We start from the raw sequence: 15,712 nt of genomic DNA on the forward strand, positions 1-15,712 counted from the left end.
TGGCAGCCAACGTGGGCGGTGGTGACCGGCTGCTGCTTCTGGGGCCTGACGTCTGGGTTAGTGCCCCAGGCGCCTGCCTGGATAGGCCTGGCACGTGGCCTCCTTGAAGCCTTGCAGATCTGGTGCTTCCGCGAGTGAAGTGGCCCGAGAGATCAGGGAACACGGGGGTCTCCTGCACCCCCTTCTCTTTCGACCCAGGGACCTGGAGCCCCCACTGTCTTCCAGTACAGAAGGGACCAGCTTCTTTCCCCGACACTATTCCCTCCTAGGACCGAGAGTTCCCAGCCCCAAATTCCACTGTCCCTACTCCCTTCCTATAAGGGATCCAAGCCTGTTGCTACCATCCTGGACCCAAAGATCCCAGGTATTCCAGACATGTCCAGCAGAAACTCTCTTTTTATTCCTGGTTGTCTGTATATCACCTTTTAGCACTAGAGCCAGGACGAGCCAGCAGAAGCCAGACTGGAGTCCAAACTCAGGTCTCAGGCTATACTCTAGGGAGGGAGTCCCGACAATCTTCTGACCCAAGCTCCCAGCTGGCTTTTGCAACCCAAAACAGCCCCAGGGCCTGAGCCTGAACTGCTCTTTGGGACCCAGGGACACCGGATCTTCCAGTGTCCATCCTACCCATTTTATGTCATCTAGCTGACGACCTATACACTCAGGGTTTTCTTCATGGCCTCGTATACCACATAGCTGATGCCACCCGCCGGCAACACCTTCAGCAATGTGGGGGTCATGCCTCGGTACAGTCCCGGCCAGCCCTGCTGGGCCAAGATCCTCTGAAAGACGCCACGCATGGTGGGGTTTGAGCCTTCCACGGTGTCTGTGGGGACAGAGGCAAGCTCAGAGCTGGGTCTGACTTGGGAAGTCTTTGGGGGATTATTTGTTTTGGGGACCAGTGTGGGAGTGGGGGGAGTTCTTTAGGAGGTGGTCATTTAGGAGAAGGATGTATTAGCGATTTTTAAAGGATTAGTTTAAGGACTGGGGTTGGGTTGGAGAGTGAATATAAGAAGTCTTGGTGGGTTCAGGGGTCAGCAGAGGTGGCCAGGATCAAATATGGAGTGTTTGGGATGCTAAGAAAATTCAGAGAGCTGGGGTGAATCAGGGAAGGGGCATTTGTGGTGGTCACTAGGGCCAGGCTACCTTGCGCCTGCATCCGGGTGCGCACCAAAGTCAGTGGGTAACTGGCCATCTGGCCGCAGGTTGTGGACAGCGTTACAGATGACAGACTGACCAAGCCACTGGGGTCCTCCATGTCCCTGCCTGACTTCAGCCATAAGTTCCGTAGCATCTGCAAAAGAAGAGGGCAAGGGCGCTATTCATGAGAGCCAAGATATGGAGTCAACCATGCTGTCCACTGAAAGTGCATGGAAAATGTTTGTTTACACACTGGAATATTATTCAGCCATAAAAAGAATGAAGTCCTGTCATTTGCGGCACCATAGATGAACAGGAGGACGTCATATTAAGTAAGCCAAGCATAGAAAGACAAATGCCACATGTTCTCACATATGGAAGCTAAACTAAGATAATTGATATGACAGAAGTCACAGTAGAATAGTGGTTACCAGAGGCTGGGAAGTGGGAAGGGAGAGGAGGATGGAGGCAGGACAGTTAGTAGGTAACGGGTGCATAGCTGGACAGAAGGAATAACTTCTTTTCAAAATAGCAATTAGAGTTGGGCATGGTGGCTCATGCCCGTTATCCCAGCAGCTCAGGAGGCTGAGGGAGGAGGATGGCAGTTTCAAAGCCAGCCTCAGCAACTTAGTGAAGCTGTAAGCAACCTAGTGAGACCGTCTCAAAATAAAAAAACAAAAGGGCTGGAGATGTGGCTGAGTGGTTAAGTGCCCTTGGGTTCAATCCCTGGTACCAATAGATAGATAGCAGAGAGGATGTTCAGTGTTCCCAACACAGAGCAACGATAGCTAGGTCAGTCACCCTTACCTGATCATTGCACATTGTGTACGTGTGTTGGAATATCGCGCCAGACCCCATAAATACGCACAATATGTGTTAGTTTGAAAATACTCATGAAGAGAGCAAGGCGAAGCGCAAGCTCACGGTGCCTGGGCTCAGGCCGCGCGCCTCCTCGGTGGACCCACACCTCATAGACGGCCAGGTCAGTGCAGGCGTAGGGGATGATGCCGAGCATGTTGGGCAGGTAGCCTCGGTAAAGAGCACGGGTGCCCTCCCGCTCCAAGATCTGCCTGGCGCAGTCCAGCAGTCCCTTGTACTGACCCGTGCGGCGCAGGGTCAGCCTTGTCTTCAGCACCTGGGAAGAGTGGGAGGGAGACTTGACTCTCTTTGTGGCCCTCAGTCTGCCGTGGGGAGACTGAGGCCAGGGGTGCGACGGGCTGGGTGAGAACCCAGATCTCTCATGTCCCCTGCTGTGTCTGCTCCCTGAATTTCGGGCTCAGAAGCTCACGTGACAAGGTGAGGAGGGTAAGGAAGCGATGTGAGCCAAGCGAGGGCCGTGCTAGTGCTGCTGCACCCTGGGCACGCAGGCCCCAGGGGCCAGATCCACCCATCAGTAGAAGCCAGAAGTCGGGATGTTTACAAAATACCACACTGTCAAAGTACCCGACCCACAGTTCCACCAAAGACAGACAGCTGGGCGGGCAGGAAATTCGAGGTGGTCCCTGAGATGGCTGGGCATGGTTTGGGTCCTCCCAAGGGGTTGGTGTGTTGAAATTCAACCCGTTGTGTGGCATTAAGAGGGTGGGAACGTGGAATCCAACCTTGACATTTAGAGGTGGGGCCTGGGGGAGGTGGTCAGGAATGGGTGGTGTCATCAGGATGGGACCTGTGAGTGAACTTTATAAGAAAAGGGCACGGTGGCACATGCCTGTAACCCCAGGGGCTCAGGAGTCTGAGGCAGGCGGATCACAAGTTCAAACTCGGTCTCCGCAGCTTAGTGAGGCCTTAGGCAATTAAATGAGACCCTGTTTCTAAATAAAAAGGAAAAAAGGGCTGGGATGTGGCTCAGTGGTTAAGTGCCCCTGGGTTCAATTCCCAGCACCAAAAATAAAAAAGAAGAGGGAGAGACCAGGACACACACACACACACACACACACACGTACACGTGAGCTCCCTGGCTTGCATCATGTGAGCCCCTGGGCCACGTAAAGACGGCCGGGGTGGGAGGGTGATCTGGCTGTGACGCTTGGCACCCTTCCATTGCCAGGGCTGATTCAGCTGTGCTGGCCTGGCCAGGCAGGTGCACCCTTGCTCTCTCACTGCTCGGCGTGTCCCTCGTGAAGCTGTGCCCTGGGTCGAGGAAGACCAGCACCCCAGCCCTACCTAGCCCCTTTGAGTAGCTTGCTCCCTGCTAGAACCTCCAGGCAGGCTCTCAAGGTCCAAGAAGACCCTTACCCTGTTCGAACCTTTGGACCTCCAGAACGGTGAGCTAAATAAACCTCTTTTCTTTATAAGGTTACCCAACTTCAGGTATCTTATTTTGGTGATGAAAACCCCACGATGCTCTCCCCAGTTCCTGCCACTCTGTACTTGCCCTGTGCCACCTGGGGCGCAGGCCTGACTGACAGGATTTTGCTTCTCTGACCAGGTTACAGTATAAGGCAAAGGTGAAGGGGTTTTGTTCATGTAATCAGTTGACTTCAAGGTAATCAAAACAAATTTTCTGGAATGAGCCTCACCTACTCAGATGAGGGCCTTCAGCAAGTGTCTGTTGACCAAGACAAGAAACCGAAGACTGGAAGCACTCTTGGGTTTTTGGTATTGTTTTTGCTGTTCTGGGGATTGAACCCACGGAGTCCCACTGCTAGGCGAGCGCTCCACCCCTGAGCCCCACCCCCAGCCCCTCTTGGTCATAAAGGCGCACACCTGCCATGTGTGGGGAGGATCACCTGGCAGGACAGTTGCTGAGGACCTCAGTCCTGCAGCCAGGGTACTTTGGTTTGGTTGTGGTTTGAGTTTGTCCCTCAGGGTTCGTGTGTTGGGAGCTTGGTCCTCAGAGGGACATGTTGACAGGTGGTGGGACGCATAAGCCGTGGAGCCCATGGCAGGCGGTTGGATCCTTGAGGATGCTGCCCTCAGGACTGATGGAGTCCCTGTGGGACCCTGGTCAGTTCTCCAAGAGGAGGATGGGCCCGCCTGCCCTCCGGCTTCCGTCCTCCCCATGTGCTCTCTGCACGATGCCACTTGCCATGTGACTCAGCCAGGGGGCTGTTTTGCTCAGTGTCCCCCAAAGGTCCATGTATTCAAGGCTTGGTCCCCAGAGCAGTGCCCCTGGGAGGTCAGGAGCTTTCAGCAGGTGCGGCCTAGTGGAGGGTCCTCAGGCAGCTGCATATGTGCCCTGAGGGAGGCGGGGGATCCTGGCCGCTTCCTCCTGCTCTTCTGCCGCAGGTGGGCAGTCTCCCCTGCCATGTGCTCCCTCCGCTGCCACTGGTTGTCCACAGGAGGCCTGAAGCAGTGAATCTGCCTGATCATGGACTGAACCTCTGAACTGTGAACCAGAACAGCTCTCTCCACCCCTCTCTTTATGGTGCCTGGGTGGAACCCAGGGCCTCACCTATGCTAGGGGAGTACTTTACAACTTTTCTCTTTATAAATTAATTATCTCAGGCATTTTGTTAAAAGCAACAGAAAACCAGCTGATGCAGGAGCCCTCATCAGCACCAACTTGATGCCAGCACCATGCTCTTGAACCTCCAATGCTCTGAGCTAAATAAACCTCTTTTCTTTATCACCTAAACCTCAGGTATTTTGTCATAGTAACAGAAAACAGGCAAATATAGTAAAGAACTGAATGCTGCCTGGGACAGTGGCACACACCTGTAATCCCAGCTACTCCAGAGCCCAAGGCAGGAAAATCAAAAGTCCAAGACCAGCCTGGGCAAGTTAGCAAGACCTTGTTTAAAAATAAAGAAAAGGTATAGGGATATAGCTCAGTGGTAGAAGCCTGCTGGATTCAGTCCTCAGTAATAAAAAAGAAATGGAGGTGGGGGTAGAAAGAAAGAAATCCTACTAACAAGCAGGAAGCTTGGAAGAGGTCCTGAGTTCAGAGGAGTTTTCTTTGCAGCCCAGTTGACAGCTTGATTTCTACCCAGTGGGACCTTAAGTAGAAGATCCAACTAACTGGTACCCAGAAATAACCCACAGAAACAGATAACAAATCATCGTGGTCATTTTAAACTGCTGTTTGTAGCAATTTGTTACAAAGCAATAGGAAACTAATATGCGTAGGAAAACACTCAGGACAAGAACTATAGGAAGACGACTTTCAGATGCCCCGAAAGGACTTGAGGGGTGATGTGAACGAGTGGAATATGCTGCTGGTCACTGCTAAGGTTTCAATTTGGTTTGTCCCCATTTAATTGCCAATGGGATCATATTGAGAGGTGGTGGGAAGGCAGAGGGGCGAGTGGTTGTTAAGAGGAGGAAGTGGAGTCCTCTTGCACTGGATTAGTTACTGCAAAGTGGATTGTTAGCTGGGCATGGTGGCGCACACCTGTCATTCCAGTGACTCGGGTGACTGAGTCAGGAGGATGGCAAGTTCTAGGCCAGCCTCAGTAACTCTGCAAGACTCCGTCTCAAAAAATAAAAAGAATTGGGGATGTGGCTCAGAGGTAGAGCACCCTGGGGTTCAACCCCCCGGGCCGTCACCACAAAAAAGTGAGTTGGCTGTGGCCCTTCCATGTGTTTTCCTCACTGGTCTGCTGCTCTTTTGCCATGTTATGGCGCATCGGGAGGCCCTTGCCAGACGTAGCTGCTGGATCTTGAACTTCCAACCTCCAGAACCATGAGCCAAAATAAATCTCTATCGTTTACAAAGAGTCCTGTCTCAGGCACTCCGTCACAGCAACAGAAGACAGACGAGGGAAGTCGGTAGACTCAACCTCACTCAAACTGGTAGATCACTCTCTGAGCTTATGTATGAATCAAGTATCGTCCCATAAAAATCAACTACCACAGGGTTTTATTTACCCAGACAGATGCCAAGGTTTGTACGTGGGAGAAGAGCCTGGGACGCTGATAAAGAGCAGAGAAGGGAGATGACAAAACATGCCATCAGGTCTCCGGAATCAAACAGTGGCACAGCTGCGCTGGTCGTCAAAAGGCCAGTGCAGCCAGGAATTGGGGAGGAGAGAGGGGCACAGGGTAGAAAGCAGGGCAGTGGACACACCACTGTGCATGTGTCAACCTCCCCAGAACCGTGAAGCACAGAGGGCCCAGCTTGCAGGACAGGCTTTGGTTAGTGACGTGTCGGCGGGTTCTTGATTGGAACAGTTAGCCACCCTCCAGAGGAGACTGGGCGACGGGGGGGGAGCGGGGTGTACGCTCCATACTTTCTGCCCCATTTTCTGAAAACCTAAAACTGCTCTAAAAATAGTCTGTTTATAAGGGGCTGCGGCTGTAGCTCAGTGGCAGAGCGCTTGCCTAGCATGTGTGAGGTACTGGGTTCCATCCTCAGCACCACATGTAAGTAAATAATATAAGTGTTGTGTCCATTTACAACTAAAAATTTTTTTTTAAAGTCTGTTTATAAAAAAGAAATACAGTAGTAGATGAACAGACACCAGAGCAACGAGAAGAGAAAGACCAGAAATAACCCCAAGTATATATAGGAACTTAGTAAAATACAAAAGTGGCCTCGTGGCTCTCGGGATAAAGAACGCACCACCCAGTGAACGGTGTTGAAATGACTGGGCAGCCCACGCATAACGCACTCAAGAGAAAGAGGAGAGCTCCGTGAGGGGCGCACGCCTGTGGTCCAGGAGGCGAGGCGGGAGGATCGAGAGTTCAAGGCCAGCCTGTGCAACATAGCAAGACCTTATCTCAAAAGGAATAAAAAAGGTCTGTGGTTGTGGCTCAGTGGAAAGCACCTCTGGGCTCAATCCCTGGTACCAAAAAATAAATAAAAACAAAAAGGGCAGGGGGTGTGGCCCAGTGGTAAAGCGTTTCTGGATTCTATCCCCAGCACCAAAACAAGAAAAGAAAAGGAAGGGGACGGTGGGGAGGGGAAGGGGGAGGAAGATGGGAAGGAGGAGGAGAGAAAAGGAGAAGGAGAAGGAAAGAGACGAAGGAGGAGGAAGTAAAAGGAGAGCAGGAGGGAGGGGGAGGAGGGAGGGGGTCGCCGCAGAGCTGGCAGGAGCTTTCCTGGCTTCCTCGCTTCCCAGGCACCCTCTTACCTCCATGGGGTTGATGAGCGTCTGAGAGATGGCCACAGCCAGGGAGCCAGCGAGGAGCCGTTCCTGAAAGGGTGGGGACCCGTGGACTCCACAGAAGTAATTCTTGCACTGGGACGGGAGAGAGGCGCGTGAGAGAAGCCAGCCACCTTCCTACCTGAAGCCCACCCAGGGAGGGGCCTGGGGCCTGGAGGTGAAGTCCTGTCCCGCGTGAGGACGGGGCTTTGTGGGTGGGGTGGGGTGAGAGGGGCCTGGAGCCCATCGGAGAGGAGCAGACCCTTCCCCACCTGCTCAAACACGGAGAACTTGATGGCGTACTCGGGGGCGATCTTGAGCACGTTGATTCCGTTGCCCCTCCACAGGGAGCGGACGCCGCCCTCCTGGACCATGCTCCGCAGCCCGCCCAGCAGGTTCATGAAGTTGGTCTTGGAGGAGTAGACCTGGGGCGGGAGGACCCGGGAGGAGCCCTGTGGGAGCCCTCCAGAGCGGCTCGCCCGCGTGCCAGCGCACCCCTGGCTTCTGCGGATCCTTCCCCAGCCCAGCTTGGACCCGCATTCCCATCTGCTCCCTCACCTGCATCTTTTCTTCACTCCCATTTAGTTTTCAAACCCATCTGAAGAACCCCCCTCGAGCTCCCTGATCTCTGACCCAATCCTGGCTCAGGGTTGTCCCCTGTGGGCTCCCCTCCCAACATAACTCAGTGTCCTTCCAGGTCAGCTGCATCGCCACCCAGTCCAGGCCCGGCACCACCCCTGAGAGCGCATGCCAGCCCCACTCCCGGCCCAACCTCCTTCAGTGCCACCGCCTCCCACCTCTACCCAGGGCTGCGCCCCGTGGCTCACACACCTGCATATACACCTTGGCGCGGTCCAGAGGGGCTGTGCCTGTGCGAGACACCGCCCCAGCCATGGCCCCCGACAGCAGGAACTTCCACAAGGCCCCCTCGCCATCCACTTCCAGGACCTCCACGGGGACCATCAGTTGCTCCCCTGTATCCAGCACCTGCTGGGCAGACCCAGCCCTTGCCCATGCACAGCGGTGCCGTGTTCCCCAGGTACAGCTCGGGGGAATCCTCCTGAGTAAGACCCCTCCCCATCCTCCCATTTCAATGTGAATCATTCTAGGTCTGCATGGAGGGAAGTGGCCCTCACATAGGGTGTGGGCAGCACAGTGTCTCCCGCCTGGTGGTCCAGGTCGGAGACACCATACCTCTGTCGTTTACAGACTCACCTGTTGTGATGGGAGATGTTCCAGGTTGTTTTCAAGCACATGCCCAAACACGTACCCATACACGTGTGCACAGCCTGGGTTCCAGGCAGGGGGCGGGGGTGGGGGTGGGGGCGGGGGTGGCACTTCAGCCAGTAAGGTCTTGACCCTCTTAAACAGGGTCTGGACCCTAGAGCAAGGCTTCTGGGCTTCTTCAGGATCAACTCCCATGGCAGCTGGAGGTTAGGACACCTGGGGCTCACATCCCTGGGGGAGTCTAACCAGCTGTCACGGAGGAGTGGCTAGTGGGAGTGTCTTGTAAATTTGGGTCCCAGGGACGATGAGGTCACAGAGGCCCTTGTGACCTCACTGGGTGTGGTAGGCAGAATGGTGATCCATCCTTTCCCCCAAACGTCCACATCTTCCTCACTGAAACCTGCGAAATATGTGAGTGTGTGGATTCGATTGTGTCCTGACGGAATTCTTACATTGGAGCCCTGACTTTCAGTGGGATAGAAGCTGGAGGTGGGGCCTTTGGCCATAATTGGGGTCAGATGGGGTCATGAGGGTGTGGCCTCCATGATGGGGTTAGTGCCCTTACAGGAAAAGGAGGTGAGACCAGAGCTTTATCCTCTCTTCACTGTGAGGACACAACACAAAGGTGGCCCTCTGCAAGCCAGGAAGAGAGAGTGCTCACCAGGAACGGAACCAGCCTGATCCTGGACTCCAGCCTCTGGAATGGTGAGGAATGAATGCCTGTGTTTAAGCCACGCAGTCTGTGGAGTCTCATTACAGCAACTTGAGCCAACGAGGCAGATTTGTTATGTAGCAAGGGGGAGTCATGTTTGCCGATGATATCGAAGTTGTCAGTCAACCATGTGGGGATGGGAAGGTCATTCTAGATCAACTGGGTGGGCCAGGTGTAACCTGGTGAATTGTACATGTGGAAGAGTGGGCAAGAGAGGAGCATAGAGACGGGAATGAGATGTATGAACCACTGGACCAGTCATGGCTGGCTTCAAAGATGGAGGGAGGAGCCACAAGCCAAGAATGCAGGCACCTCTAGAAGCTGGAGAAGGTGGAACGATGATTCATCCTTAGTGCCTCCAGAAGGAACCAGCCCTACTGATGCCTTAATTCTAGCCCAGCAAGATCCGTAGCTGACTGACTGACTTCTGACCTCCAAAACCATACATTTGCCTTGTTTCCAGCCACCCACCAGGTTTGTGGTCATTTGATACACAGCCCCAAAGAACTCACACCCTCATTTTTTGTTGTCATGGCAGTAGGAGAGGGAACTGGGGGACAAGAAGGTCTGGGGACTAGGGGAGAGAAGCACATGTTTGGTCCCCAAAATAAGACAAGAGTAGGTTTGGAGTGAGATGGACCTGGCTTTGGAGCCCATCTTGCTGTGTGATCTTTTTTTCTTTCCTTTGTAACGCTGGACATAGAACCCAGCACCTCGCACGTGGTGGACAGATGCTCTGCCACTGAGCTGCATCACCAGCCCTTTCTATTTTATTTTGAGACAGGGTCTTGCTCTGTTGTCCAGGCTGGCCTTGAACTTGTGATCTTCCTCCCTCAGCCTTGTGAGTTGCTGGGAGGACAGGTGTGTACCACCATGCCTGGCTTCTTGCTGTGTAATCTTGAGGTACTTTGCACTTACCTTCTCTGGGCATTGGTTTCCCTCTTTGGAAACTGGAAAGAATGATAAATGATAAACTCTACTGTGTAGCTTTGTCAGTAGGAGCCAACGAGAGTCTCAGCTGAGGACACCTCCATCCTCTGAGTTGCTTAGGTCAAAAAATTTGATTCCATCCTTGACTTCTTTCTTTCTTTAATGTCCATGCTCTCACCAAATTCTGTTGGCTTAACACTTGGAACATATCCAGAGTCTGGCTGCTTCTGCCTTCTCCACGACTTGCTCCCCTGGGCTAGTGCAGTCCCCATGGTTCTGGTCCCCAGCTCCCGCCATCACCACGCCCCCACCATAGCCTGTCCTCCACACTGCAGCAGCAGAGGGCACCTGTGAGCACCTGAGTCAGGTACCTTCTCCTCTGCCTGCAGCCCTGCATAGCTCCCTCCTCTCTCTGGATCAAAGCCCAAGTGCTCCCTGGAGTTCACCAGGGCCTGCACACCCTGTCCTGTCCTCTCCCTGCCTCCGCTCCTCTTTTTCTCTCTTGCTCCCTCTGCTCCAGTCACACAGGCTCCTCCCTGTGCCACCAACATGCCCTGCCCCAGGGCCTTTGCATGGACCGTGTCCTCTGCCTGGAGTGCTCTTCTCTAGATACCCCAGTGACACTCTCCCTCACCACCTTTAATCTTCACTCACAAGTCACCTTCTTAGGAGGCCTCTGGGGCACCTGACTGAAACTTGAAACTTCCCTCTTTTATGTTTATCCACCCCACCTCCACTTTCTACCTACTCTTCCTTTATTCTTGGTCTCTCCCACTGCAGTGTAGGGTCTGTGAGAATGATTTCTTTAATATATATTTTTTAGTTATTGATAGACCTTTATATATGGTGCTGAGAATTGAACCCACTGCCTCTCACATGCTAGGCCAGTGTTCCACCACTGGGCCACAATCCCAGCCCAGAGAACGAATATTTTAAAAAAGTATTTTTATTAGTGTATTACAATTCATTTTGACACAATTGTACAAGCAAGGAAGATGATTTGCTCCATTCCAGTCCCCAGGCCTCCCCCTTCCCTCACCTCCTCCCTCCCTGTTCCCCTTCATTAACTCTATTGGTCTTCCTCTATTTATTTATCGTTTGTAATCGGTGCTTTATAGATATCCATAAAGGTGGAGTTCACTGTGGCACAGTCATGTACATACACAGAATAACTTGGTCAATTTTTTTAAGGCTTATTTTAATATATATATTTTTAGATGTTGACGGGCCTTTGTTTTATTCATTTATTTAAATGTGATGCTGAGAATTGAATCCAGTGCCTCACACATGCTAGGCAAGTGCTCTCTCAACTGAGCCACAGCCCCAGCCCCAACTTGGTCAATCTCATTCTGCTGGAACAGAGACTTTTGTCTGTTTTGTCACTCATTTCTGTATCCCATATTTAGAATTGAATCTAGCACATAGTAAGTGCTCAATGAATATGTGATGGTTACATGAATAACACATGGAAGACCTAGTACAGGGCGAGGCACGTGGTACTGGCTCAATAACTGTAAGTTCTTTTCCCTATAATGATGTCAGAGGAAACTAAGGTTTAGAAAGAGAAATGGGGAGATCCAAGATGGCAGACTAGAGGGAGGCTGCATTCCTTGTCGCTCCATAACTCGGGTTTCAAGCAGAGGATATCTGTTTCTTGGTGAGGCAGTTTTTGCAGCTTATCGATCCCCTGCTGTTTACTGCATTTGTCTACTGCAATCACCTGCAGTCTGCCAGCATATCAACGCCTTTTTGAGTGCAGATTGCTCACTGTCTGGCGCCTATCATCTGCCATTTGCCAAGCCTCTTGCCTGTCCATCACCTGTCTTTCACCTACCCATCACCCACCGCCTGAGGTTCACCTCCTGATCATCCGACAACAGTGAGCAAACTGACCACAGACTGCCAGTGGAGCACCAGCTGCCTGCTGTTGCCTGGAAGTTCACTGTCACAGTACCTGCGGGTTTGGTTACACATGACTGCCGCCATCTTGAGACAACAGCCAGGCCCCGTAGGACCCCTGGCCGGACTGACCGAGCACCGTCTCCAGAACCCCTCAGCCCGACCCATCACTCCCTGCCTCTGGGGCCCTCATGTCAACTGACTGCTCCCTGCCAGGATCCCCAGACAGACTGATTGCACCCCACCTCCAGAATCCTGCAACCAGACTGACCACACCCCACCTCTAGGACCCCTGCCTGACCAGCCGCACCCTGCCTCCAGGACCTCCAGCTGACCACACGCACACCCCGAGCTGCAGCTCCCCATTTGCCAACACATTTGGAAGCCAGAGCGGCCATCTTGGATTATCCTGGAAGCCGTATCTCCCATCTTTAGGTGGGGCAAATCCCATCCTGAGACGCCTGCTGGAGACTGGAAGCTCACTGTCAGGTACCTCTCATGCATCAGGCTACTGAACACTGGGAGGTTTGAATACTATATGACTGTTATAGTGTAGATTTCTTTCTTCTCCTTATTGAACAATTTTAAATTTTTATTTCTTTACTTCTTTTGGCTCTCTTTTCCTTTTGTATACCTGTTCCCTCAGAGACTCTTTCTCCCTTTTTCCATGCTAAAACCCAACTTCTTTTGATTATACTCACACTCTTTCTGTGACCTAGGAATTCTATATATTCTTTTCTTATCCATTAACAGCTACAATCCTACACCCCCCTGCATCCTCTTTGTCCTCCATTAGAAACTGCAGATGTTATTGCAAATCTGTTATACTGAAGATAACAATTGAACTCATTCTGTTTACTATGACAATATTGTTAACGTTCTAATAGGGGCTATTTGGTTTTGGGTTGCATACTGTCTGAACTGGGCATTGCTAATGTTGATCCCCCCTTAAAGAAAAGGTTTTGGAAACCTATAGGATCACTATAAGCCTATAGGGGGAAACTGCAATACTCCAGATCTGCACTGCTAGAGGGGAAGATACATGAACAACATGAAAAAACAAGGGAAGAAAATGGTCCAAACAAATCTAGATTCTTTATTAATAGAATCCAGAGACAGTATGGTAGAAGAAATGTCAGAAAAGGACTTCAGTTGATACATGATTAAGATGATTCACGAAGCAAAGGATGAGATAAGAGAGCAAATGCAGGCAATGAATGATCATACCAAGAAGCAGTTGAAAGAGCAACTGCAGGAAGCAAAAGATCATTTCAACAAAGAGATACAGATTCTCCAAAAAAAAAAAAAAAAAAAAAAAAAAAGTGGAAATCCTTGAAAAGAAGGAAATAATAAATCAGATAAAAAACTCAACAGACTAGACCACTTGGAAAACAGAACCTCAGACAATGAAGAAAAAATATTTAATCTTGAAAATAAAGTTGCCCAAACAGAGATGGTAAGAAATCATGAACAGAATCTCCAAGAACTATGGGACATCATGAAAAGACCAAATTTAAGAATTATCGGGATTGAGGAAGGCACAGAGATACAAACCAAAGGAATGAACAACCTATTCAATGAAATAATAGAGAAATGAGTCCATCTGGGATTCACTCTGCTATGATCAGGACTTCTTTCCTTTGGTGCTGGGGATTGAACCCAGAAGCGCTCTACCACTGAGCCACATCCCCAGCTCTTTTTGCTTTTTGTTTTGACACAGGGTCTCATTAAGTTGATTTGAGCCTTGCTAACTTGCTGAGGCTGGCCTTCTACTTGAGATCCTCCAGCCTCAGCCTCCTGAGCTGCTGGGATTTTGGGTGTGTACCACTGCACTGTGATCTGAATCCTAAATGTCTCCCAAAGGCCATGTGGTGGAACCTTGGTCTCCAGGGTGGCTCTGTGGGGAGGCGGCAGAACCTTTAAGAAGTGGAGCCTAAGGGGAGGTCTTCCAGTCCCTGGGGGCGTGCCCTCAGAGGGGCTCCTGGGGGGTAGGTCTTCTCTCTCTCCGTACACTTCCCTGACATGAGGGGTGTGGTGTTGCTCCACCACACTCTCCACCGAGACCTACCACACCAGACCCAAGGCAATGGGGCCAGCTGATCACAGACCGAAACTTGCAAAATAGGAGCCAAAACAAGGTTTCTCCTCCCCCTCCTCTATAAATTTTATTTATTTTTTTACTTATTTATTTATTTATTTTTGGTTCTAGGGATTAAACCCAGGGTCACTTAACCACTGAGCCACATCACATACCCCAGCCCTTTTTATTATTAGTAGTATTTAAAAAAAAAATTTTGGGGGGGAGTACTGAGGATTGAACTCAGGGCATTCAGCCACTGAACCACATCCCCAGCCCTATTTTGTGTTTTATTTAGAGATGGGATCTCACTGAGCTGCTTAGCACCTCACTTTTGCAGATGCTGGCTTTAAACTCGCGATCCTCCTGCCTCAGCCTCCTGTGCCACTGTGCCTGCCCGTTTTTATTTTTAATTTGGAGACAAGGTCTCCCTTAGTTGCCAAGGTTGGCCTGCAACCTGCAACCCTCCTCCCTCAATCTCCTGAGTAGCTGGGATGACAGGTATGTGCCACCAGGCCCCACTAAGGCTTTTCTCATAAGTTGGTCATTTTAGGTATTTGTCATATGGATGGAAAGCTGACCAATACATGCTGCCTGTCACCAAAGCCTCCTAAGCCTCAGTCACATGATGGTGGGATATAAGAATATGGACAAGAAACAGTTGTTAATTATCCCGATCAAATACAATTAACACCTGATGCCTGTGTAGCTGCTATAAGAAATGCAAACTCTTGTTAGTAGCTGTAATATTGTGTACAGTTCTTCTGGTGGCATGATCCCGAGACAGCCGTATCCTTTGACCTAATGACTGTACTTCTGGAAATTGATCCTAGTACATAATTTAAAGAAAACAAAACCACGAAATAGTTAGCAAGGTTTGATCCATCATATATACATATACACACACACATATATATACATATACATATATATATATATATAAATTTTTTGTAGTTGTAGATGGACAGCATGCCTTGATTTTGTTTATTTGTATGTGGTGCTGAGGATTGAACCTAGCGTCTCATGTGTGCTAGACAAGTGCTCTGCCCCTGAGTTTCATCCACAGCTCCATCATATATTATTTTAAACCCACCCCCTGATCTCTTCTTTGAATGCATGAAAAGTCGTATGAACATATGTGTGTCTATATTGTCTAGGTACTGTTTTATAACAAATTACCCCAGAACTTAGTAGCTTAAAACAACACTTATGATCTCACCCAATTTCTGAGGATCAGGAATTCAGGAGTTCCAGTATTTGAGGTATAAGGGTGTAAGAGTCAGGATTTAGGTATTGGCAGCCAGTGTTTGGATTATCCAGGGTTTCTCATTACAGTCTGGATCTTTCATCCATCTATTTTGTATCGCCTATCAATTATCTATCTCTATATTCTGAATTTTCTGTTTTTTCAACAATGAATTTGAATAACTCATTGTTGTGGGTTAAACTATATAGCCCCCAAAGAAGTATTCAAGTCCAAGTTCACCTACATAGCTATTGGCTGGGGTTTCCCACTGTGTGGGCTTCTCCATAAGGTTGCTCACAACCTGACAGCTGGCTTCCTTCAGAGCAAATGACATGAGAGAGAGGGAGAGGGAGGGAGGGAGATGGTCCAAGATGGTAGCCACAGTGTCTTACAGCTTAACCTTTGAGACTGTGCAGTCGTCACTTAGAATCCATGGGGAATCAGTTCCAGAACCC

At 50.4% G+C, this 15,712-nt stretch overlaps 1 protein-coding gene across 1 annotated transcript; it reads right to left on the minus strand.

Moving 5' to 3' along the window:
- Nucleotides 1–653: 653 nt before the first annotated feature.
- On the minus strand, nucleotides 654–8,588 carry Slc25a41 (solute carrier family 25 member 41). The gene is made up of 7 exons (XM_047531805.1): nucleotides 8,382–8,588; nucleotides 7,998–8,153; nucleotides 7,439–7,591; nucleotides 7,155–7,262; nucleotides 2,108–2,275; nucleotides 1,147–1,294; nucleotides 654–826 (listed from the first exon to the last, which is right to left on the minus strand). The coding sequence occupies exons 1-7, from the start codon at nucleotides 8,586–8,588 to the stop codon at nucleotides 654–656; spliced, it is 1,113 nt and encodes a 370-aa protein (XP_047387761.1).
- Nucleotides 8,589–15,712: the final 7,124 nt, after the last annotated feature.

This window comes from Sciurus carolinensis, chromosome 17, assembly GCF_902686445.1.
Source record: "Sciurus carolinensis chromosome 17, mSciCar1.2, whole genome shotgun sequence".
Taxonomy (NCBI): domain Eukaryota; kingdom Metazoa; phylum Chordata; class Mammalia; order Rodentia; family Sciuridae; genus Sciurus; species Sciurus carolinensis.

Bases quoted from the DNA above. Each gene is read 5' to 3' on its own strand.
- Slc25a41 (XM_047531805.1), bottom strand. From the start codon at position 8,588: ATGGGAGTTGATCCTGAAGAAGCCCAGAAGCCTTGCTCTAGGGTCCAG. The intron at 7,263-7,438 runs GTGGGGAAGGGT...CTCCCGTCCCAG, and splicing joins AGTTCTCCGTGTTTGAGCAG to TGCAAGAATTACTTCTGTGG. The intron at 827-1,146 runs GTAGCCTGGCCC...CTGTCCCCACAG, and splicing joins CACCCGGATGCAGGCGCAAG to ACACCGTGGAAGGCTCAAAC.